Raw genomic sequence first — 24,126 nt, 5'->3', positions numbered from 1 at the left:
TATATAAATGGTTCTTAATCCATACTCCCAAAATACTCTGCAACTGAATAGAGTGGACTTTATCCTCATTGCTCTTACTGTAATTCAGATAACCACATACTGTGTGGGACACACATCTATGTTCCACAAGAATGATGATTATCAGAATGAAAGAAAGCTTGTGTGCAGGAACATACATTTCCATGACAGATAATTTCAGTAGACAATTTAGTGGTGACAAATAGCATTTGCCAGTAGATAATGAATGATTGCAGTAGATTATTTTGATTCAGGACTTCTTTCTGACATTGAGCTATAAGCTAGGGAATGAAAATGTAATGGTATATTGTGGTATGTTGTGGCCAGCATCTTAGTCATGTTGATGGCTTATTTTACATAACTGTAGAAACTCTCCATGAATTAGAAAAAAATATATATGTTACATACCAGGTACTTCTTTTTATTAATCCATTATATAATTTTAAATGTGTTAAAAATTTTACTTACATTTATCATTTAAGCATGGTTACTAATATTTGAATACAGATTTGGTGATGAAGATTTTTCTAGCATGATGAAAAGAATACAAGTAATTTCACTGCTTAACTGCTTACTGGTATTCAGAGAAGCAGAGGAAAGCAGGTGGAGAAAAACATTGTGCACTTCAATGTATATATACATGCTTGTGTATGGAAGAAATAAAACATACAAAATTGTTTCTGTTTTTTTTCTTTCTTCCATGTGAAATGGATTAATATTTTTTTCATCCTTATCCTTGTTCTTGTAAAAACAAATCTGGAACTTGAACTTGGTTATTTCTTTCCTTTGCACTATAATGCACTTTTTATGCATTCAGAAAGCTTTCTCAGTTCTCTCTGCTGGCTTGATTTTGATGGAGTGCTTGAAAATTATTGTTTTAGCTATAAAGAATACAATACCTTCATGAAAATAACCGTTGAACAGTGAAGTAGGAGCAGGTCAGAGTGTGTGCTATGATAAACTACATCTGCTGAGGTATCATTGTTGAAAGGGGAAACTACAGCAAAATAAGCTGCTAAAAACTCCTGCCTTTACACCAGCCCACAAGCAAGCTCTGAAGAAAATATAATCATCTGTTTATGATTATAAAGTAGCACCTACATCCTACTTCATAGAAACTTGCACATAGGTGTAAGTGTGTGGACTCTTGAGAGTGGGATGCAAAAGGTGTTCAGAATAAGAAACAAACTCCTTGTTTGTGTTTGATCACAACTGGTGCCACTAAAATAAGGCTCAATGAAAACTAGACCTTATAGGGAAATTCACTGTTCACTGTACTTTGGCAAATGAATCTTGGTTCCAGACATTGAGTTTCACTGAATGGGTTGTAGAAGGGTAGCTACTGTTTTGTACTTTATGATCTAAGAGTGTCTAAGAAGCATCAGATTGTGTGTGTAATATTATTTCACTGCCTCTTGAACTGATGTATGCTGTGGTGCCATTCAGCAAATATTCTGTGCTAACAGTTTTACTCAGCTGCACATTTAGGAATGAGAAGATGGAAATACCAGGGCAAGTGTAAGCTGATGGCATATCGTAAATAACCAAATTGTATCTGATCCGTGACGGCAAGATAAACGTAATGCTTGAGAACAGATTAAAGATGAACTTTCAGAGAAACCAGAATTTCATAACATGCTAATAATACTAACAATCTTTTCCCTGTTGAGTAGGTGTGTTTGGATTAAAACAGATAATATTTTTAATTTTTCTTAATTTGTTTAGAATGGTCAGCTGGAGTGCGTTCGGTGGATGGTGAGCGAAACAGAAGCTATTGCAGAGTTAAGCTGCTCGAAAGATCACCCAAGCCTTATTCATTATGCTGGCTGCTATGGTCAGGTATGGTTTTCACTTTTTCAAGAAGATTATTGTGTTATTCACATAGGAATTTCAGTTTGAAGATTCTTTATTTATTTGTGGTTCTTAAACACAGATGTTGGTAATTAGTTCAAATGTTGAAAGAACATTTCCCACTTTATATTTTTTTCAGTATTCTCCTTCTTAAGTCCTGTTTTTTTGTTTAGGTTTTGTTTGTTTGTTTGTTTAAGTAATGGTCTGGATGAGGTTTTCTGTATTATTATGCCAGCCTATCAGTTCTCTGACCATAAGGTGAATTTTGTACCATGATCCCTTAGGGCTCTCCTAAGACATATCAGAAAATCATCAAACTTTTTAGATAGTTCAGATTCCTTTTCCAGGAGAGATTAATCTCAAAAAGATAAAAGAAAGAAAAAAGAAAGAAAATTGGCATGTTGTGGTGATTTAGGAATTCATTATATTGGCAGTGAAGCAAAGCGTGGTGAAACTTGAACATCATCTGTCCAACTCTGGTTTTATTGAGAATTATGCATGAAAATATGCTGCAAACCAATCCTGTTCCACACCTAGCTTATATATAAATCTAATCATGAGAAACCACAGAAGTGCAGCATTTTGGCTAATGTCTGGGGAAACTTATAACACTCGACTGCACCACATTCTCCCCTTACAGTCTGTTTTTCCTAAACAGACCTTGCAATAACCCCTCTTCAAAAGACCTTCTTTAGAATATACTATACAAGGAATAGTAATTGGTTATTCTTCTCTAATGTTCTTGGAAGATGAGACACTCGTGTCACCCATTATCTTCAAAAGACATTAAGGAGATGTGCAGAAAATATAATATTGTTGTGCTAATGTTTTTGTTATTTTAAAGCAACAAGCAACATGTTGATTCAAAGAAACTTAGCTTTCTTTTTCCTGTGCAAGCGAGGTTGTCTCATTCTGTGCCATAAAATTACGTGGTGTGTTTCTGCTGTTAACTCATTGTTTCCAAGCATAGATTTATGGAGCATTGTGGAAAAAGAGGAGCATATCTGGAAGGCTGTGAATCTGGAAGTCTACTCTTTATTTCACTGCTTCCCAAGGCAAAACAGACAGCTTTGTTCCCATGCTTTGTGAAGCCCTCTGTTATCTATTTGCTCACCTGCTATGCAGATGTCCCTGGTGCAAATTAGCATGTGAATTCAGGTTCTTGTCTTCCTGTCACTGGCCTAATTTTTCCATATCTCTAAAGATGTTTATACAAACTAAATCCATGAACTTTGCAGTTGTGTTTTTGTATTTTTTGTATTTTTTTTTTTCAGTGAGTTATGCTGTCTGCTGTCAGGAATAGATCTGGCAGGCTTAATCCAGATATTCTTTTCAGAGCAAAAGGGAAGCTCCACCAGTTAAGAAACACCAGCTACAGTTAACCATGCATAAAATGTAGAAAGGTGATATAAAAAGTTCTGCCAATTTTTTTTTTTTTAGTTAGCTGAATGCCAAATAGAGTTCACATGTAATGTCAGCTATTTTTTATTATTTTATATATTTTTTTAATAATCTATAAATGTCTTGCAGATATGAAGGAATGTTGAGGCTGAAGAGAAGCCAAATTAACTTGCCCAACCGTGTTAAGAAGAAAAAGGTTTAGATATTCAAATGTGTAGTTGGAAATATCCTCAAAGTTTTAATTTATTTTGCCATTACTTACATGAGAGATAATTTGTGTAAACGCTGGTCTTGGCAGAATTACAAGAATAATATTTTTACAAGGAAGACCTGTTACTGAATCATTTTCTATGAGTCAGCCCATCCATTGTTTCCCCAGGCATTAGGCATGCACACCATATTTTTCTTGAAAAACCATCATTTAGAATGGGCGGCAAAAGTGAGTTCATAGCAAAGCTCCTATGTTAAAGATCACCAAACCACAGCCATGGCCAGACTCCAAAAAGCATCTCAAAAGTGCTGTATTTTGTCCAGTGAGAGAGGAAACGTGTTCAACTAATGGAAGAAGAGCTTATAACCACCTTGTAGCCTTGTCTCCATACCTCCTGCCAAAGGTTTCTTTAAGCATGAGATCTTGCAAGAAGCAGCCAAAGTTGATAAGGCTTCCCATAACAGGTTGTCAGTGCGTGGCACATCGCATACCATCTGATTCTGCCACAGGCACATGTATTTAGTCCAGGCTTTGAAGAGCCATAGTTTCTTCTACGACTTCCATTTGTAGTCCATTTAACAATTTGGGCAGTTGTTATTAGCAGTTCTTCTTATTTTAGAAGCCAGCTGATGGAGCCAAAGTCTGCAGCTTGTCCCAAAACAGAAAATATGTTTTATGATATTTTCCCAGATTTTATTTTTATAGGGAAGTTTGAATTGTTGTTAGCTCTGAAATGTGCCAGAGTGATATTAACCACTTCTACAAAATAAGACTGTTGAAAGTACTAAAATGATCAGATAAGCTGAATAACTTGACAGTAATTATCAGATCCTGTTACACAAGTATGTGATTATTTTACCTCATCAAAGTCTTACAAATAAATGCTGTTATTCTTCATTTTGTCTGAGCAAATCGAGTCGATGATGTTAAGCCTATTTCTAAGTGCCGTCTTCTTCCAAATGTACAAGTGTTACTAAAGTGATAAATACTTTAATGTGTGACTTTTCATTCTTCTGTCAGCGAAGAACAAAATTGTTTTCCCTGTATTTGTCATGTCTAAGATACATCAGGGGAAAGCACAGACGTTTTCAGCAGGCCTGTAACGTTGTGCTCATGATCAGTTCTAAGTTCTCTAAGTGGAGATGATGTCACTTATTAACCTATCACTGTACTTGATTTCTGTGTTGATAAAATAAACTACTAAAAAGCATAATTTGCTCCACACTGATTGGGATTGTAAAATTACAGACCATGCTCAATATTTTGGTTATGGAAGAAATATATTCTGAAAAAAAAATAACGTAATATCTAGGCTACAGTCGTCTTCCACTTCTGTAGATGAATTTCTCTAAAGTATTATTCTTTTCATTATTAATACATAAGCACAGTTCACAGGAGTAGCACAGTTCTCCTGTGCTGCTCACCAACACAATAGGCATCTCCAGAAGTATTTTTAAGGTATTTTTAAAGCTCAGAAGTATTTTTAAAGGAATATGTGATCTCAAGCTGCCTCTCTGTGTTGGCAATCAACTATAAATGCCAGCTATATCAGGTGGCATTCAGCAAAGAAATACAAATACCTATTCCCTGTAATAAAAAGAAATTGGTGCTAAAATGAAGATGAGTTCCAGGCAGTCTGAAGCAGAAAGCAGAGATTCAGGTGCTTGAATGGATGGAGTTACTTTGAGGACACCTAAAAAGCCAGAGATTCCGTCTTTCCCCTAACAAGTCTGTACGCTGACAGAGAGTTCTCTTTCACCCTTTCTTTTTAGGAGAAAATCCTTCTGTGGCTTCTTCAGTTTATGCAAGAACAAGGTATTTCACTGGATGAAGTCGATCAGGATGGAAATACTGCTGTTCATATAGCTGCTCAACATGGCTATCTAGGATGCATACAGGTGAAGTATCATCTATACCAGAAATATAGTTTAAATCAAATGAGTTTTGAATTATGAGCTACTGAACTATGATAGTTCATTATGTATATAATTGTAGGAAATTTTACATGTGGAAATAGTTATTGATACCTTAAGATATACTGGAAGAAACAAATAGAACTCAGACTAGAACACCAGAAAGATCTTTTTTTAAAATTCTATTCTTAATTATGCTATTGTAAACCTAAAGTAAACATGTTGCCAGAAGAAAGTATGATTATTTAGTTTATACACAGGCAGTTAATACATGTGTTGCTCTGTTAAAAAAGGGCAGCCAATATAAATACGATCTTCTTACAGATTTTGGTATTTTCCTTCAGGAGTGTTGATAAGTCTGCTTTCCTCTTCTTGGTCAGGAGACATAAAGGTCTCTGTGTCTGCTGTTCTGGGTCAACAAGATCACTGTAAACCCTAGCTGATCTCATATACTCCTGAATAATTCAGTCACCCTAGGTGGAGCTCAACCACCCACTCCTTCTGCAGCTAATGATGCTGTTTTGGGGTATATTATGGTTAGATTCATCATTTCTTTCCAGAGTGCAGTAAGAAAAGCCTGACTAAAAACTGCTGCATACACTTAGATCTTGTTCTGTGAATGAATTATTTGGAACATCGATTATCACAAGCTTGAAGAAGGAGTGCGGGTTTGTTTTCAGTTCTTGCAAGTATCTTTTAAGAAGCTGGTAGAGGGTTACCCAGCAGCCATAATGCAATGAGATGTTTTCCAACATCAAAAGAAAACTGTTTGAAAAACTCTTTGAACAGATCTCTTTCTGCAAACTGAATCATGTTGTGCCCATCTGAACTAAAAGGGTTGTTGGGAAAACTCTACCGTACCTTTTCTATCCAAGCGTTAATTCACTGATAGCTTCTCTAAAGACACTAAGACTGTTTCATTGAGTGTTTTAAACCCAGGGATCCTTCTGTAGTAAGAAGTCAAGAGCACAACCACAAGAGGAGTCAGCAAATATTCATGCTAAAAAATTCCTATAATCACATGCTCAGGTTGTATTGCAAGGTACTATAGTGCAGAGATCCCAATAGCAGCAGATAAAAGATCTTTTAAGCCATTACAGCTCACCGCTACCTTCTGTAACCTTAGACAGTGAACTCTCAGCAGAGATTCACGCTTGTGGATGTCAATGTTTCCTTTCTTGACTTTACAGACGTTAGTTGAATATGGAGCAAATGTCACCATGCAAAACCACGTGGGAGAGAAGCCCTCACAAAGCGCTGAGCGACATGGGCACACCATGTGTTCCCGCTACTTAGTGGTGGTGGAGACCTGTATGTCATTGGCTTCTCAGGTTGTGAAGCTAACCAAGCAACTGAAGGAGTAAGTGTTCAGTTCTCAGTGGGGGGTTCATTCTTAATACCATTCTTTTATTTCAGTTTATTATCAGTACCCACTTTCTGCTTCCCATAAGATTAATTTCCCTTATTTTGGTGCGCTTTCTCACTCCTTCACCTTTAGCAGCTCAGTTTTTCAGCTGTTCTGTTTCTGGCTTCTTGTTGTGAACAGATATGGGGTGAAAAGGGAAAAGTGAATTTTATATGTATATATATGTACATATATGAGCAATACAGTCCTTTTTCCCATTGACTACCTCGAGATGACATCACTGCTGATCACAATTTCTGCTCATATAGCATGGTTTCTTTTATATACAGTTGGTGGCTCTTCACAGTTGTAATACAGGTTTTTGATGTTAGGAGGAAAAACAGAAATAGTAGAGCTTTTCACCTACCACAGGCAGTGGTATATACCTTTTGAAAACACCGTATATTGGTGTAAACAAGTCATGTTATGCAAACAGTGTGAATGATTGTATTTAGTGTAAACTCCATGGTTTTATTTGCATGTGGTTGAAAACAGGTGGCCTCTGTGACAAGGTGCCAGGGGCTGTCCTTCATCATGCACATCCCTTGAAATGATTGGAGACCTTGCATAAGTCCATGTCATAACAGTTGCATCTGAATAGACTGAAGTATAGAAAGAACTAGAGTACAGCAAGGGTGAGAAGAAGGAGAGAAGCTGCACAGATTCTAACTTATGTCATTTACTGGTTTCATGAAAAGACTGAGTGTAACCTGCAGTGATAACAAGGGGATAGGAGAATTGCCTTGAGTGAAGCCTGACAGTGCATCAGAAGAGGTGCTTGGAGCACAGATGGAAGTGGTAAAAGCCTGGAAAAGGGGAGGATAGGTGTTTTATATATTTTTCTGTTTTTGTTTCCCAATATATAAAAGTCAATCAATAAAAATCCATGCTTAATTGGCTCTAAATTAAATTTACCATGTCTCTTTTTGCCTCTAATGGTAGCTGGTAAGTGATGTGCCTGTGGTTATCTCAATACATGAGTGTTTTCACTTCTATTCTCCATAATTTTTGTCCCTATCCCATGGAAGTGGCTGCCTGGGTTCTTGGCTGCCAGCCAGAGCCAAGCAATTCAGTTTTTATTGCCATAATAAATGTAAATTAAAAATAACCAAATATTACCATTCTATTATAATCAGGTGTCTGTTTCATAATATTTTTAGGAGAGAGTGGATAGTGTTAGTTCTGTGTCCTTACAGGTCTGCATAAAAATCCAAGTATAGCTTGAAGCGTGTGCCTGGGGCAGGTTCTGAAGGAGCCTCACCACCAATAATTTAGGAGAATTTATTGGCTGTAGCACCTCTGAAGACCCCAGCAACATCTGAACAAAGACCTATTTACAGTTTAAGTCACTTTAAACTGTTATTATGTAGGTAAAGGTCCCACTTGGGCATCTCAGCTTGCTTTGACATATTTAGTCCACCTATTTCTACTAGAGTTAATATACATTGTTCTAGTTATAGCCAGATCATGGTGGATTACTTGACTGCTCAGGGTAGTTCTATCAACACACTAAGCAGTTTTCTGCTTCTCTACTTTTTCTCAGCTTCTGCAAACATAAGGTAATTGTACATACAGCTTAATTTCCTGGGCTCCTTATCAACCAGCCATAATAAATTCTCTCAGTGAACACTGTATGTCCCCAACCACGAGAAAACTGAAATGGTTGATACTGTGCAGGAAGAACAGAGTACAGAAACTGTCTTAAACCAACACCTTACAAGATCTTTATTCAATGGTCTGAAACCAAAGAAGAGAGTAATATCTTTCATTCTCTTCTTCTGAGCTCTTCCAGACAACACAAAGCAGTTCCATTGGGAAGTCACCCTAATCCATCACACCCTCTGAAGTCATTCCTGAAGTCACAAAAGCAAAACAATAAAATCACAGTCTGCTAAAGTCTTCATGACTTTGATACAAGGCAGTTCACTTTAAAATGAAAAACTGCAACAACAACATCAAAATCCAGCAGCAAAACCTTCTGAGTTCAATCTAAGTCACCTTTCAGAGAGAAAAGTTTTGGTGAAAGAAGGAAACTATTTCTAAGTAGAAATTTTCCATTAAGTCTCCATAGGACAATCCCATTAACTGAGAGTGTCCCACAGGAAAAAAGAAAGAAAGGAAAAGGAAGAGGAAGAGGAAGAGGAAAAGGAAAAGGAAAAGGAAAAGGAAAAGGAAAAGGAAAAGGAAAAGGAAAAGGAAAAGGAAAAGGAAAAGGAAAAGGAAAAGGAAAAAGAAAAGGAAAAGGAACATACCATGAAGGATGATACTTCATTAGATAATGCCTCCTTCCATTCCCTACTAAGTAACTAAGCAATCTGATTTCATTTTAAGGTAGCTGGGGTTCAGAGTTATCTAAGGAGAGGTATCAGGTTCCCCACATAGCAGTTAGTGGGAACATTATATAAAATACGACCCCATTAATTTGGTACCAAATACCCGCAGGATCCTCTTGCTTTTAATTTTGTAGTGGTCATGTCTCCTGAATCAGTCTCATTTTAACACTTAGTAATATTGCTCTTCCAAGGAGTTGAGATCCCTCATTTTCAGTGTTACCATTGGTATTTATGCATATGTTACATTTCTCTGGGGAAATGTCTGGCAGGATGTGTTTGTTTCTGTACTGTGGGGTGTTTGTTAACTAATTGAACTGTGAAAATGAAGGAAACGTTAGTTCTTTTAGCACCAGAAGATGTTTAACGAAATGAGGTTGTTAACACAGCAGAAGAGGTGTCACACGTTTCCATTAAAGAGAAGCGTTTGGGGTTTAGATTCTTAGAAACAGAAGTTGAAGAACATATGAAAAGAAAGTAAAACAGATAAACCGTATCACCGTCTGATCTCAAGCAAAATTTCCTTGGCTCTCAAATGACAGAGTCTGGGGAGCTGCAGAGTAAGCCAATGATGACAGATGGTAGGAGTGATTTTAAAACAGTGTAAGGAAGTGTGTAGGCAAGAGAAAGGAAGACAGAAAGTTAAAGAACGTAAATATCTACATAAAACATGATCGTGTTGTAAAAAAGTGACAGCAAGGCAGTATGTCAAGATCCCACCTTTATTTCTCTAGTACTTCTCAGATCCACACTTTACTTGTAACTGATACGTTAGAAGTAAAACAGTTTAATCAGCCTTAAAGTACAGCCATCTGGATTCTTTCTGGCTTTGACACTGGCAGTTATTAAGACTGCGTTTGGAACATAGTTAGATCTTCTGCTGATGGTATGTGAGCTGAGAAAGAATCCAAATCAGTGATGGAGAATGATACTGACTCTGTAGGTCTAACGTGAACAAAAGTACTAAAAACATCAGTTCTACATCAACAGAGGTAGAACCTGGATGAAAAAGATGAAGCAGATGAAGTTATATTTGCCTGGTGAGTTCTTATTTCTCTGACAAGGATCAGGTAATTAAACCAAAGGTACAAATTCCATCTCAAGTGAAAGACAGCTTACATGCACTAATGAAAAACTGAATAGAAAATTACCATTTTCTAGTAGTTTCTAGTAGCTAAAGGGATGTCTTTATCTACTAATCTTATTTGTAGGTGAAGAAGGGTTCTCTTTGAAATTCAGTGTTGAACAGTTTATCCTGTAAATATCTAATGCTGATGGTTTTGACATTCAAGATAAAGAGTCTTACATTGTCTTGCAGGCAGACAGTAGAACGTGTGACGTTGCAGAATCAACTGCAGCAGCTTTTAGAAGCCCAGCGATCAGAGGGCAAGTCTCTACCCACATCTGCAAGGTAACGTGGCTGTAATGTCACTGTAGAATGGATTTGGGCAGTTATCATGAGAAGTTGTGATCTGTCAAAATAGTAGATGTCTTCTGTCAATATGCTTCTTTTACCCCGTGGGCTTGAAGCTGGGGCTTCTAGAATTTGAAAGTGTGTATTATTATATAAATATTGGACATTTTTGTTATGGAATTAATAGTTTACGTTTTCCACCAGAGTTAAAATCAGATTTACAGTGGAATAGGTTGTATTATATCTTGTGTTAGATTAATAGCAGAGAATCCTGGAAACCCCTTAACAAATGTTGTAATACAAAAGTCTGACCTTGTGCTGGTTCACCGTACTCTAGAAATTTTACATATTATTTATTCTCTGTCCATTTATTATCTGTCCATGCAAGTCCCAGAAGTAGACACAACCATAAAGAGGAAGAAAAATACCCTTCCAACAGATCTCCTGATCTGTCTCTTAGCTTCTGCCATAGTTTTCCAGTGTGGTGCATGGAAACCAAGTAAACACCCAACCTCCCTCTCAATAAGACATTGAAAGGGATGAAGTAGTTCAGGTGCAAATAGGGCTGAGTTTATCATTACCTCGTAATTCAGTTTCCTCTGCAGAAGGTACACACAGTGTTTTACCATGTTTCTCCGAGTTTCGAGGGAGTTAAATTCATATTAAAAATAGAAAGCCAGCATAAGGAAAACTTCTTCCACTGACATTGGTGGCCTGAACTCCGGGACGTGTTGTGTGAAATTATAGTAGTTCCTGTTTTCTGATCGTTCTTTCAGAATCTTGTGCATTGCTTTGAACAAGTACATCATGTCCCTGAAGTTCATCTGTCAGTATTTCAGATACGTGCAAGTAGCTACTAAAATAGGTAAATGAAGACACTGGTGATGCACTAATTTAAAGGAACTTTGGCTATGAAAGGGATTGAAGCAGAAAACCACACTGGAAAGAGGCTTTTTGTCCTTTTCTTTAATGGACTCGTGGTCTTTGCCAGCTCAGTAGGGACGGTGGGACCAAACACTGTCTTCCAGATCATTTGGTTTCTGTGATTTTTGCTGACTGGACTTTCCAAGTGGTTTTTCACCTGAGTATTTGTGAGCACCAGGACTGTTTCATTTTCAGTATCAGATAAGAATAGGTGAGAGCAGATCTCTCATAGTGGTTGTAATTAGGTAAACGAGTTTGAAAATGAGAACCTGTTACTTTAAATTTTCTTCTAATTAGAACTCACTTTTGGATATTGTCACCTTATGGATGTCATAGGCAGAAGCTAATCTATGAGAATCTAACCTGATGGGATTATCTAATTTATATGCTTACTAGATCTTGAGTATCTATTTTGGTTTACCCACCTTCCCACTAGGAGAACTCAAAATGGACTGAAGATGAAGTGGATAATACATTCGTGTGGATTTTGTACACGGTTTATGGACTTGGCAGGGAAGAAAAATAGTTAAGAGGAAAAAAAAAAAGAAGAAGAAAAGAAAAAAAGAGATTTATGGATTCACTGCCTCACATCAACCTTGATTTTTCCACTTTACCCTTGCTTAAAGAAAAATTGGCTTAAAATAAGAATGTGGAGCATCAAATCTCTGGCATTTGTCATGGGGAAAGAAATGGCCTGTGTAATTTCTATTTCTACTTCCATTTCCACTTTGTCACTATATATCATTTGGAGTCCTAAATTTAATTTATTGATCTAGTAATACTGAAATAAATTAATGTCACTATTCACGTGCTATTCAGTATTTCATGTCTGAAAAAAGTTTGAGTGTGAACAAACCTGACTTTTTAAATGGTCTTATTTGTATGTTGCCAGATGAAGCTGATATTTACAAAGTCATTGCTTTGTATAGAGCTGATTTTAGCAGTAGTTAAAATAAGCCACTTTTGTATTGTGGGGTGACTTCAATAGCAGGCATTTGCACTTCTTGCTGGTTTTTGGTTTTTTTGGTTGTTTTTTTTTTTACCTTCTGATAGTAGCTTTGGACAAGTTGTCCTTAGAAACAAATCTTTGGCATTGAAATCATTCTTCGTTTTTCTTTTGAGGATTTTTCTTTGTAAAAGAAAGTGAAGAGACTTAGGTTCTAATTAGAAATGGAAGCAGGGTTACATCCTTCTTTCTGTAGTCATCGCTGTAGCGTCATAGTAATGAATTCCTCGTGAGTAGTGAGACTTGTAAAGGGGAAATGACAGTTTTGCATTTTATTTGTGCATTAATTTGACCGTAGTATTTCCTCCTCTTTTCTTCTTTAAGCTCGCCATCATCCCCTGCCTCTGGCAAACCCCAGTGGAAACCATCCGAAGCAGATGAATTGTCTCCACCAAAAAGTAAATTGAACGCCCAAGATGGGATTCAGATTCTTGGCAGTTTGGGAACTTCTAGTCGTGCTCGAGCCAAGATAAAAGATGAGGACTCAGATAAAATCTTGCGCCAGTTGTTGGGAAAGGAAATCTCTGAAAATGTCTGTACGCAGGAAAAGCTGACCTTGGAATTTCAGGATGCTCATGCATCCTCCAAGAACGTGAAGAAGATTTTGCCAGAGAAAAGGGAGCTGAAGTTAGCCAGACTGAGGCAGCTAATGCAGAGGTCTCTCAGCGAGTCTGACACAGACTCAGCAAATTCTGAGGACCATAAGAACACCCCTGTGAAAAGAACTGACAAACTGAGGCCTCAACCCATAGTGGAAAGTGTTGAGAGCACTGAGAGTTTGCATCTGATGATTAAGAAACACACTTCAGCAGCAGGGCGCCGCTTCCCTTTCGGTACCAGAGCTTCTAAGTCAGTGGATGGCCATAGTCCTTCCCCAACTTCAGAGAGCAGCGATCCAGATAACGAAGCCCACTATCAGTCTGGTACTGTACCTCAGAGCCAGTTTTGTGGAGACATCTCTCCATCCAGCACAGATGGTGCCGCTGCTCAAAAGGTTGCTACAAGCCCTAAGAGTGCTCTCAAGTCTCCGTCTTCTAAGCGCAGAACATCCCAAAACTTGAAACTCAGAGTGACTTTTGAGGAGCCTGTGGTGCAGGTGGAGCTAGCTGAGGAAGAGTTAAATGAGGAAAAGGATAAAGAACGGGGCAAAGCACTTTCGCGGGCTCCACCCAGCACTGGGGAGCCATCGGGGGACCAGATGAAAAGGCCTTTTGGAACCTTCAGATCCATAATGGAGACACTGAGTGGTAACCAGAATAACAACAACAACTGTCAAACAGCGAACCTGATCAAAACCTCATCGACGCTGCCTTTTTCGTCATTAGGAAGAAAGACTGCAGACAGCAAGGGAAACCCAGCAGCTCTGACAAAAGGAAGAAACAAGCCAGTGAGTGCACTGAAAGGAGAAAGGGCCCTTTTTTCCCCCTCTTTTCTTGTAACGTAATGAATGTTTGGCAGCTTCTTCCTACATTTCTATTTCAAAAGGATATACATGAGCAATATACTGTATTTGAGGAGTAGAAAACCAATCCTCTGTTGTAATTTTAGAAGGCTTTTTTGAGGAGTAGCAGACTTGGGTAGCATATATGGCCCATACTTTCAGTGCACATGGTGCACATATCCTGTATAGAAAGCTCTCCGCACAGACATGATTCATCTGGAAATGATATCAGATGTTTCTCTGAGTGACAGGTCATAAAAACAGAATGCCATATTTGAATCCATGGGATTTTCTGCAGAGTAAATACCTGAAGGACTAGACCAACCATGTTCTACACACATAATGAAGCCAAATGGATAAAAATTAGTGACAGAATGTGAAAACAGCAGAAGAGATTATCTTTGCTTCTGTGCATGCTACAGACATCCCCTAAGTATCTATGCTGTCACTACCCAACCTTCTTTGCAAACCCATCCCCAGATTACACCATCTTTCTTTGGCAGAGCGTATGGTTGGTCTATAGTAAAACGGACTGAATCCAGATTATCCCTTCTCTGCAGTGTGCAGTGTGCTTTTGGGGTTCACGGCAGAGTGAGGGATGTCTCCTGTTATAAGTCTATCTCTCCTGTTCAAAAGAAGGGGGGGAATAACTTGAATGAATGTATCTTACAAGGTAAAGGAAGATATACTGAATGAGAGAGAAAGGTAGGAAATACTGGGAGCACAGTGTGTTTGTGGAGAAGAGAGAAGTTCAGGTATCTGGAAATCTAATAAGGAAATGGGTGAAAGGGAATGGTAGATAATTTAATCCTCTCTGAAAGACTGTGTGGAAGGGGAGGAGGGGGACAGAGGCAATGAGGCAAAAGAATAAGTTCAGGAAGGAAAAAAAGAACGAATGTAAGGCAGACTAGGTGTAGAGAGGGGAATAGTGAATTATGTACTGCAAAAAGTATGATGAGGTAATGGGAGGAAAAAAAAATACAGGAAAATCTTGGGCACAGAGTAAGCAACGTGAATATGGAAAAGGGACATCTGAAGGAGAGAACTGGGAAATAGTAACAAATCCATATTAATGGGTACTACTGAAAGTGCACGATATCAGAATGTGAAATGAGAACTTCAGCGGAGGTCTAGTAGGCTAAATTGAAGTGGAAGTGTATTTATTAAAGTTCGGTTGGAAACACAGCGTGAATCGCTAATTTACTTATCAGTCAACTGAATTGCAATAGAAATATTTTCTTAACGCAGTGGCAATTTATCTTTCAAAAAAGATGGTTCCAATTTTGTGGTTATAAAGAGTCTCTGTTCAAAGGCGTTCCGATGGAGTGTAGTCTCACGAGTGTTTTTCATAGTTCCCGAACAAGTTTAAAGAGTTGAGTGAGATAATTCCAATGGTACTGTCACTTACACTGTAAAATGCACATCACTTGTGAAAACTCTGTGTTTGCATGTTGTTAAGAACATGAGGATTATGGAAGAAATACATTTTCATGCCTCCCTAAAGGACCACAGCATATGCATCCAAGACATAACAGATTCAGCCTTATTGACTAACTTAAAAAGAAATCTGTTAAAGTGCTGCTTTGGCCATTTGACTGCATGTTTTGATAGATTTCCTACCTATGCATGTGAGAAGCTCAGTGCATGTTTCCAACTGATCTGATATTATACTTCCTTAGGGGCCTTGCTGCAGCCACACCAATCTTTTCTCTAGCGCACTGAATGGAGAACATCCGTGTAGCTATGCTTGGTATGTGCATGGTGATATTTATCATCTCTGTTGCTTTGTCTTCTCAAATTGCATGTGTTTGCTAACTTCGTAACTGAAATAACAGACTTGGTTGATGCACAAGAAGGGAAATAGATGAATAGAAGAACATCTCAATTCCTGGAAAAGCAGATATTTATGGTGGATTTTTGCTGATGTCACCATTGAGCTGTTTGGAAGGTTTCAGTTCCAAGCAGGCATAAAAAATAGTCACACTCATAAATCCATTAGACTATAGCTCACTTTGGCTGAGTATTCAGCCTCTGTAGAATGGAAGTGAAGTACCAGATGACAATGGAAACTAAATTTCCTCTCATGAGGCGAACAGAAACACCACAGTTCTTCTCTAAACAGAGAATATAGAGAACATGAGGCAGGATGCTGTACTTTAAGTCCAGTGCACTCCTGTTTTTATAGATTTTGCTTACTCTCCCTCAGACTTTGATGTTAAATCTGCTTTTGAAAAAGTTTGATGACTTTGACTGCATTTAAACTCCTTAATGTATTCCAGGAGGGTTAATCAGGCAGATGGAGACCAGTCCCTCAAAGTACATAAAGACATGCTGGACAAAACAAATATACGTTTTGTTTCATAAGCAAATGATGTGTAAAAATTAGCTGTCATTGTTTTTTGACTGTTCAGCTCTAAATTAATGGGATGGTCATTTTTTTCTTCCCTGTTGAGCTGAAATGTAAATCCTTTTGTTAGACCTGGGAATGACTGTATTTCTCTCCAAAATTACCCATTTGAAGAAACTCCTGAGAAAATTATGAACTAATCATGCTGCAGTTCAGAAGCTTAAATTCCTCACAAATTACTTTTTTTTCCTATTCCATGAAGCGAATTGTTCTGAAATCATCATCAAAGCTCATGTGAATCCAGAAACAGAACTGTTCAGTTTCCGAGAGCTTTAATTGTGCTGTTAAAATAAATAAGTAAATAAATGGAAATTCCAGCATAGAAAGCTGCCTGCACAGCAGCAGTTTGAGGGAGAATCTGTGCAGTTTTTTGGTGTTTATAACCTGTGCAGGTAGTTATATTCAGGGGCTTTATTACTGGGCATAGTCCTGAATCTGTTTAACTCTTCATCTGTTGTATATAGGATTTTATTAGGATCTTCTGAAGCCTGAAATTATTGTACAAAATCTGCCTAGAATCAAATCATGTTCTTGTCCATCTATTATCATGTAACTCGTCATATCAATACAAAGCCCCTTATTAGCAGCAGCTATCGGTAGATATAATGGCTTCATACATCAGGATCAATCAGCAGAATCTACTGTTAGGTTTCTATCAGACAGTATGTTAGGCATGCCTCTAAAATAGTGGATCTAACCTTAAAGATTTCTCACTGCCAGATCTAGTGCAGGATAAATTCCATCTTCATCCCAAATGTGTGTTCTAGGGAAAGGATGTTCATCTCTACATCTAATAAACTAGTTATGACTCCAACCAGTGCAATGCAAAATCAGTGTAAAAATAATTCAAGCCTCATCCCACAGAATTTACTGATGTTCTTTTATGAGTATTTATGAGTCTGTATTGGTGTCTGTTGCATGAGAGCATGCTGTGTATTTTTGTTCCTACAAGCACCAGGGGATACTACAGATTTGGTCAGTAATTAGTAGTATTGGTGATATATTTCCCTCAGGTCAGTGGGCAGAGTCCTAGAAGGCATGTTTGTTCAGCATGATCACCTAAAGACAACAGCACTAGCTAAAAGAAACCCAAATTGAGATCACAGTGCAATTGTAGGACAGCAAAATGAGGTCTTTTGATGCCAGTCTTTCCACACTACAAACCTCATCTAATGCAGTAATTAATTGATAGAAATTATCTTAGCCCTAGAAGGCTTCATGAGATTCCTTCCTTAATACTAAACATATGGTAGAATGAAGCATCCCTCTTAGCAGAATGTGAAACAGTGTTTCCTGAAGTCATCCAGTTTCCATTAATACCTAATTATACCGCTAAATGTGATGTAGTCCTGGCGTTAAGAGGCACGTTTTCCCTTCTTCTTGTGCCATCTTCCCCTGAAGCAGACATGTAAAATAAGTCCACTGATCTACCTTCTGTAATGACTCTCTTCCATGTAGAGTAAGGAACAAGGTTCTGTTTGTTGTAGTGGATCCTTCCATCTCTGCATTGCTGTTCCCTGAAAAATATGAGAGGTTTTAGACATTCTCTCCATTATTTCCAGAATATCTGGCATCATACTAATTAATGTTCTGACTTGAAAAGCTTCTGATCTTTCTATTGCTTTCTGTCTTTGATTGCAGAATAGGAGCTATATGAAAGTCAGCAGTATTCTACAGTATTAAGAACTAATGCCTGTAGTATCTGTATAGATAAATTAGATTAAAAAAACTAGAAGTAATTCGAAGTTCAATATTTGCAAATGAGATAAAATAGGGAAAACAAGAGTAAGTATATAGTTAGTGTCACCATGAGTAATTTTCTTCTTTTTCCTCTCCAGGCATGATAGCATCAGTAGGAAAAGCCAGAAGTCCTACAGTCAGAAGAGTTCAGAAGAGACAGAGCTGCAGGAATTCTTCCTCTAAACCACATCTTGTGATGTCTCACTTCGTTTGAAATGCCTGAAACAAATCCTTTTGAAACACTAATACGAGACATATCCCTCACCAGCAAAACAGCAACTGTTAGGATGCCTTAATTCGTAGCAGTTAGACCATACTCAAAACCTTTTTTTTTTACGATATATGTGTATATGTAACTTGTTTGTACTGTGTAAAGGCATGGGTGAGCAAAAGCAACAGTTTGAGAACTGCTGTGACACAGGCAGCCTCCAAAATGTTGGGCCGCAGGACACGTTTTGTACTTTGTCTCTTGCATGGGTATGTTGTCATATATCTTTTGTTCCCTTTGTCAATGAAATATGCTGTCAGCGTTTCAGCCAGGACTCTGCCTGCTCAGCTCTCTAATGAGACAGAGGCAAAAGCATTGATTCAAGTAAGTTTTGTCTGTTTTTATTCCTACTTTTTTTGTAAAAAGGAAATAAAGACACTGTTAATAGGAAACGTGAAGTTCAAATATTTCTCATACTTCACTCTTTTAAGCTTCAGGTGTTATTTGTCTTTTCCAGATGCATTTGATTCATTGAGACAATATCCAGCATCAGAGTTTCAATACAGGCATTCAGCTGAACGTTTATTTAGTAATTCCTTTTCAGACTTATAATACATAGAAAAGGCAATTTAAAAAGCATAAATGCAATTTTAAGTTACCATTTATTGTTAGTTGCCAAACCCTGTCAATATGCTTGGCTCACCAAATGACCATGGCCACGCTCTTTCAAGGCTGTCACGATCCTTTTATTGAGTTCACTTGGAAACTTTTGGAGAAAGTAAATATTCAGCATCTTATTGAACCCATTTTGCTTCTTGTAAGTTATCAGTACATCCTGTAGGTGCGTCATATGCAGCACAACATCAAAAGCATGCTAGGAAGCAGCCTTCAGCTGAAGCATTAATATATACCATTTGCTTTATTATGATTATATTGATCCATTCGAAGACCAGTGCGGTTTGATGAGGAAGATCGACATGCATGAGAATTTATATTTGTGGCTGGGAAGTCAGAGGAAGTTTAGCAAATAAAGCTTTGTCATACAAAAAAAGAAAAAGAAGAACATTAACAGTACTGAAATAACGCCAATTAAATTCCTTCAATTACAAAGACATTAGGTAAAAGCACCCAAGAGGATTTTGATGAAGTACAACAGAGTTACCTCTTTGCAGTTTCTTGTGTCTGTTTTTCACCGTGATTTAACTTCAGGTTTCCTTTCTAGTCAGCAAGAATATACAGGGGCTTCCTGAGCGTAATTCATCCCACCTAATGTAAATACCTCGCTTATAGGTTTCCCAGTGTTGTCCTTCTTTTTGCAGGGGAAGTGGAGTTAGCAGAGCTATTGGAAGAGTCACTTAGTAGTTTGATACCTGCGGTTAAATGATACAAAGGTCTCTCTTTGGTCACTCTTCAGAGTGATATCATGTTTGGCACTACAGCTGCCGTACACTAAGATGACCGAATGCCCCAAGCACATTAATACTTACAGCTTTTGGATAAGCACAGGCTATTGATAGACAAAATGGAGCCAACTGAGAGATCAGGAAAAAAAAAGTACAATTAGAAATAATAAGAGCATCCACTTACAGAAATGAAATTCTGAGTGTATTTCCACAGTTCTTATCTGTGACTTGGCAGTGCTTTGGTTTTTTGAGCTAAAGTAATAAACCTAGCACTTAGACTTAGGATCAGGGGGCCAAAAGACACTGAGGATTCCTGGTAAGGAATATTTGTTAGGTAATCACTGCTGCCTGGGTGTTTGGAGTGAGAGCTATACACACTGCTTTCATGCTTCCGTGCTGCTCTGAGCACACTGGGGGTGGAAAGCCATTACTGACTTAATGCAGGCATGAAAAACAGTGCCTGGAGTGTATTATCCCAGGAGAAGGTGAACTCAATGTATAAGCTGCTCTTGTTATTGTTCCTAATTTGTAGATTGTCTCCTGCCTAAGGCCTCAAAGCCTACACATGGTGCACTGTGATGTCATTCCTGACAGAGAAATGCTGATCCTGTGATCTTCAGCTGGCTTTATATACTGGTATCCTTAGTAGTTATATCAGCCAGGTGCCATAACTCCTGCTTGGTTTATAGACCTCCAGGCAGATCCCCTTAGCGTGAGTCAAAGTCAGGCTTCTGTCAACAGAGCACAAGCATTTATAGACCTGATCAGGGTTTTTTTTTTCAGCAAACATCTTCAGAAAATATCAGCTCACCACAGCTTTCAACAGCAGCACAAAGCCTCTTTGATTACATTCCTTGTCAAAAAGGCTTTCCTCTGTCCCCTGGGAAATTTCTGGTCAAAAGGAGACAGCGAAGTCACTGCTGTGCATTGCAGTAATGCTGTATCTGCAAGCAGCAGGGTCTGATTTCCATATTCACTCACCCAGAAAGATTGCAGAATAAGACCTCTGTGTGCGAGTCCTGCAGGTCTGTACCAAAGGCAATCGATAGGGCATGTGAGAGCAGCGGTGAATTTCATTTTCACATTGCACAGCTCTCAGTGTTTCTGGAGAATGAAATAATTGCCCAAAACGAATGAAAATCTTTTGCTAGGAGCCTTAGTTTTGTGGTAGGACGATTGGTTTGTTTGTTGCAGGTGTTTGGGATGGACAGGATCTGGATGCACACAGTATTGGGACTGCAAGCAAGACTCTTTGTTTCATCAGTGGCACACTGGGCAGTGCTTTGCTCTGCATTACTAACATAGCATTTTAGTAACATGTTATTTGCCCTCCAGTCTCCAGACTAGGGGGCAAATGCATTGATGCATTAGAATGCAGGTGAATAAAACAACTACACATGACGTAGCTGGTATATGGAGGAGGTGGAGAAAAGGCAGGGAAGATTAGATTGAATGAAGTGTGAAAGAATCACTCAGATATCGTGTAACGTCAGGTTGACAAAAATTGATGGCATAACAAAAAAATAAGAGATAGCAGAAAAAAGAAAAGAAAAAGGAAAAACACCTCTCAAATCCTAAAACAAAATGGAAACTGCCTCAAATGCTTCTGTCTGAGAGGCAATTCGTTTGGGGTACGAAGTCTCAGGTACATAGATAACTGTGCATGAGAAAATAATGACACAAATAGCACGTGCCCTCTGACCGAGATGTCTGTCAAACATAAAAATTTCTGGAGTACAAATTGCAGAGGTTAAAAAAAGCCCCAACATTGGCTGACCTGCAGTTCATCCTCTGCCTCTGTGCAGTATCGCTGTCATATCACTTTCTTGCATACACCAAACATATTGCATGTCCTTACCCGTTATTTCTTCATTATAGTGATCAGTGAATGCATAGCTTTGACCCAGCTATCAGAGTCTGCAGCCAGGACAAATAGCACAGGTTCTTAATGTGCCACATAACCTCTTCCAAATGAAGACAACATATGGTACATATGCAGCATCCACCTTCTATCTCCCTTACATACATTTAATAATGCATTTCCAGCTTTCCAGATACTCCAGCTTTTGTAGCTTGGGCCCTTTTTGTGTAACATGTACAGGCTGCTATAAATACCAGCTCAAGACATCTGTTTCCTGAGCAGAACATTGCTCTTTGTCTTTGACATCTGTGCAGCCACTTCCTTTCCCACTCTAACTACTAGGTGTTTTGGTAATGTGCTTACCACCAAACAGCTTGCAGCAGGAAGGAGAAGATTTATTCTGGGTATATTTGGGAAGCAGATAAGAAATCCAGGAGCCATTGGAACACTGAGCTAGCTTTAAAGTAACTCTTTGGTCAGTCAGTAACACTGCTCCAAGATAAGATAAAATAAAATCGTATGGGTCTGAAAGGGAAGAAAAGAGGCCTGAACATATGGATATGAATACAAACTTGCATGTAGATGCAAACAGATTGTTGTTAAACCTCAAAAAAACTATAGAGTAGGGGCCACATCATGTGTCCAGCAGTGCAGAAAACTGTGACCGTGCCAGGAGTGTCTGTGCATCCATGCAAAGAGATTAGATATCTATTATTTCAAAGTACTATTAGTATAATGAGATGATTGCATTTTTTTCTTCTCAGCTGTGGGTACAGCCAGCAAACTTTGAGAGATTCTTTTAACAAAGAAGCACAAAATTGTGCGTGTTAAACCATAAGGAAATAATGAAAAGATTTACTGGAGGAAAAAAAAACTTACAGATAAGTTATTCCTATTTAGCACCACTAAATAGGAAGGTGGGAATAAATTGCCTCTCTCCGTTGCTCCATGCGTTGTCTACCATATGTAGAAGCAGCGGTGAATACAGAACAAAGGGGATGGAGGTGATGTGTTAGCAAAACTTTCTGCAAGTAATGATAGCACCAGAATCAATAGCCTGAGGGGGAAGGTGTGGGAGAGTCATAATTGGAAGACCTGAAGAACAGGTGGGAGAAACAACTGTCAGAAGTGACATGCCATGAGAAATGTCGTGGGGCAGGCAGGTGAACTCCGCTGACCTCCTGAGATCCCTCTCAGTTTGCTCCCTTCTAATGGGTCTGTGATTCAACGGTGGCAGAATCAGCTTAAAAGAGGAGAAAACCATTGAGGTCTTTACAATTCACGGCTTTTATAGCACTGTCAAGAGAACCAGCGTTCCGCCAGAAGGTTTGTGATATGGCATTTATTATCTGAGAACTATGATCAAACGATACCCACATATGGGTTTGCTGAGGAATCTAATAGGTGTCACAAATTAAGCCTTCCTTGAAAATGTCTGCCTGAATTATGACAGCTTCTTAAACATGCCATTAAAAAAAATAGAAAAAATAAAAGGAAAAAGGAAAAAAGAAAGATAAAACCCAAAAATGGTGGGTTCCTTCTCCTCAGGGTGAGGCCAGCTTTAACCAGGTGCCAGGAATGGTTCAGTGCATTACTTCTTTGGGTGCCTGATAATGATAATACCTTTAGACCACTCTTTTATATGATGCTACAGCTCACAATCGTATTTGAAATACATAAAATCTTAACAGTAGGAAGAAATCTCAGTATTTTGCCTATGATTTTTCAAGTGAAAAATTCATGAGAAAGCATTTTCAGTGAGGACTGTTCTCAATTAAGAGATACTTGGAAGTCTCTCATCTGACCAGCTTGTTCCTTGGCATCCTCTCTACAGCTTCTTCTCTGAAGCCATTTTCCCTCTCTGCTATGGGATAGCTAAGAGACAGACCAGTGTATTTAAAGGGCAACTCTAATTCTGGGATAGAAAATTGCCTTCCAGTGACATCCAGTGTCCGGTGGCAGCACTGGAAATTGTTTTTCACCATTTCGCAGTGGAACAGTGTTATCCATACAAACATGACAGTGATAAATGCAGACACTTAAAACATACATTCAAGCATTAAAAGACACCGCATAACAAAGAAAATTCACAAAGAAATCCAAGCCTAGGTATCTGTCCAGAAACAAAGGAACTCCACTTGTAATAGAGATTGATTTTTCACACCTTTACCATGTAGATAGACATTTTTCTATATAAAAAGAACTTAAGACATTGCATAGGTAAAAGATAAAACCTACTAGATGATGAGCAAGTTCAGACCCAAGGCCAGCCCCTGGTGAGCGCCATTCACTATGGGCGTGATGATCTGAGAAGAGTTCTCATTGCTACCAAAGCTAATTAATACCCTCTGCTTAGAAGAATCAGGATTTGCTAGCTGCCTATATGGCTAAACATCTATGTTCTGGTTTCCATCTTATTGATAGGAAAGAAGAAATTGGCAACATATTGATTCCTAAATAGCTGGGCTGTCAGATGCTGCTCTCACTGCATTTAGTGTAAGTGCCCTGATAGATATCAGAACAGAACCAGCCTTTAATGGACATTATAACGTGAGCAATAAAGTACAGTGTGATACAAAACACATGCAGGAAA

At 38.4% G+C, this 24,126-nt stretch overlaps 1 protein-coding gene across 6 annotated transcripts in view; it reads left to right on the top strand.

Moving 5' to 3' along the window:
- SNCAIP (synuclein alpha interacting protein) overlaps positions 1-18,721 on the top strand; it is a 57,211-nt gene extending 38,490 nt beyond the window's left edge. For 3 of the 6 annotated variants that reach the window (XM_085529446.1, XM_085529445.1, XM_015850065.3), the window contains 7 exons: positions 1,744-1,857; positions 5,254-5,379; positions 6,585-6,754; positions 10,448-10,540; positions 12,798-13,860; positions 15,594-15,664; positions 18,160-18,721. In XM_085529446.1, coding sequence (XP_085385572.1) covers positions 1,744-1,857; positions 5,254-5,379; positions 6,585-6,754; positions 10,448-10,540; positions 12,798-13,860; positions 15,594-15,664; positions 18,160-18,244 — 1,722 coding nt within the window. In that variant the 3' untranslated portion in view covers positions 18,245-18,721. The remainder of the gene's footprint in view (positions 1-1,743; positions 1,858-5,253; positions 5,380-6,584; positions 6,755-10,447; positions 10,541-12,797; positions 13,861-15,593; positions 15,665-18,159) is intronic. The other 3 variants (XM_085529449.1, XM_085529448.1, XM_085529447.1) reach the window with 1 other exon arrangement.
- The last annotated feature ends 5,405 nt before the right edge of the window (positions 18,722-24,126 follow it).

This window comes from Coturnix japonica, chromosome Z (genome assembly GCF_054131305.1).
Source record: "Coturnix japonica strain WE chromosome Z, WE-NBRP24, whole genome shotgun sequence".
NCBI classification, from domain to species: domain Eukaryota; kingdom Metazoa; phylum Chordata; class Aves; order Galliformes; family Phasianidae; genus Coturnix; species Coturnix japonica.
Note: the sequence above shows the minus strand (reverse complement) of the source record. Positions and strands in the feature narration are given on the sequence as shown.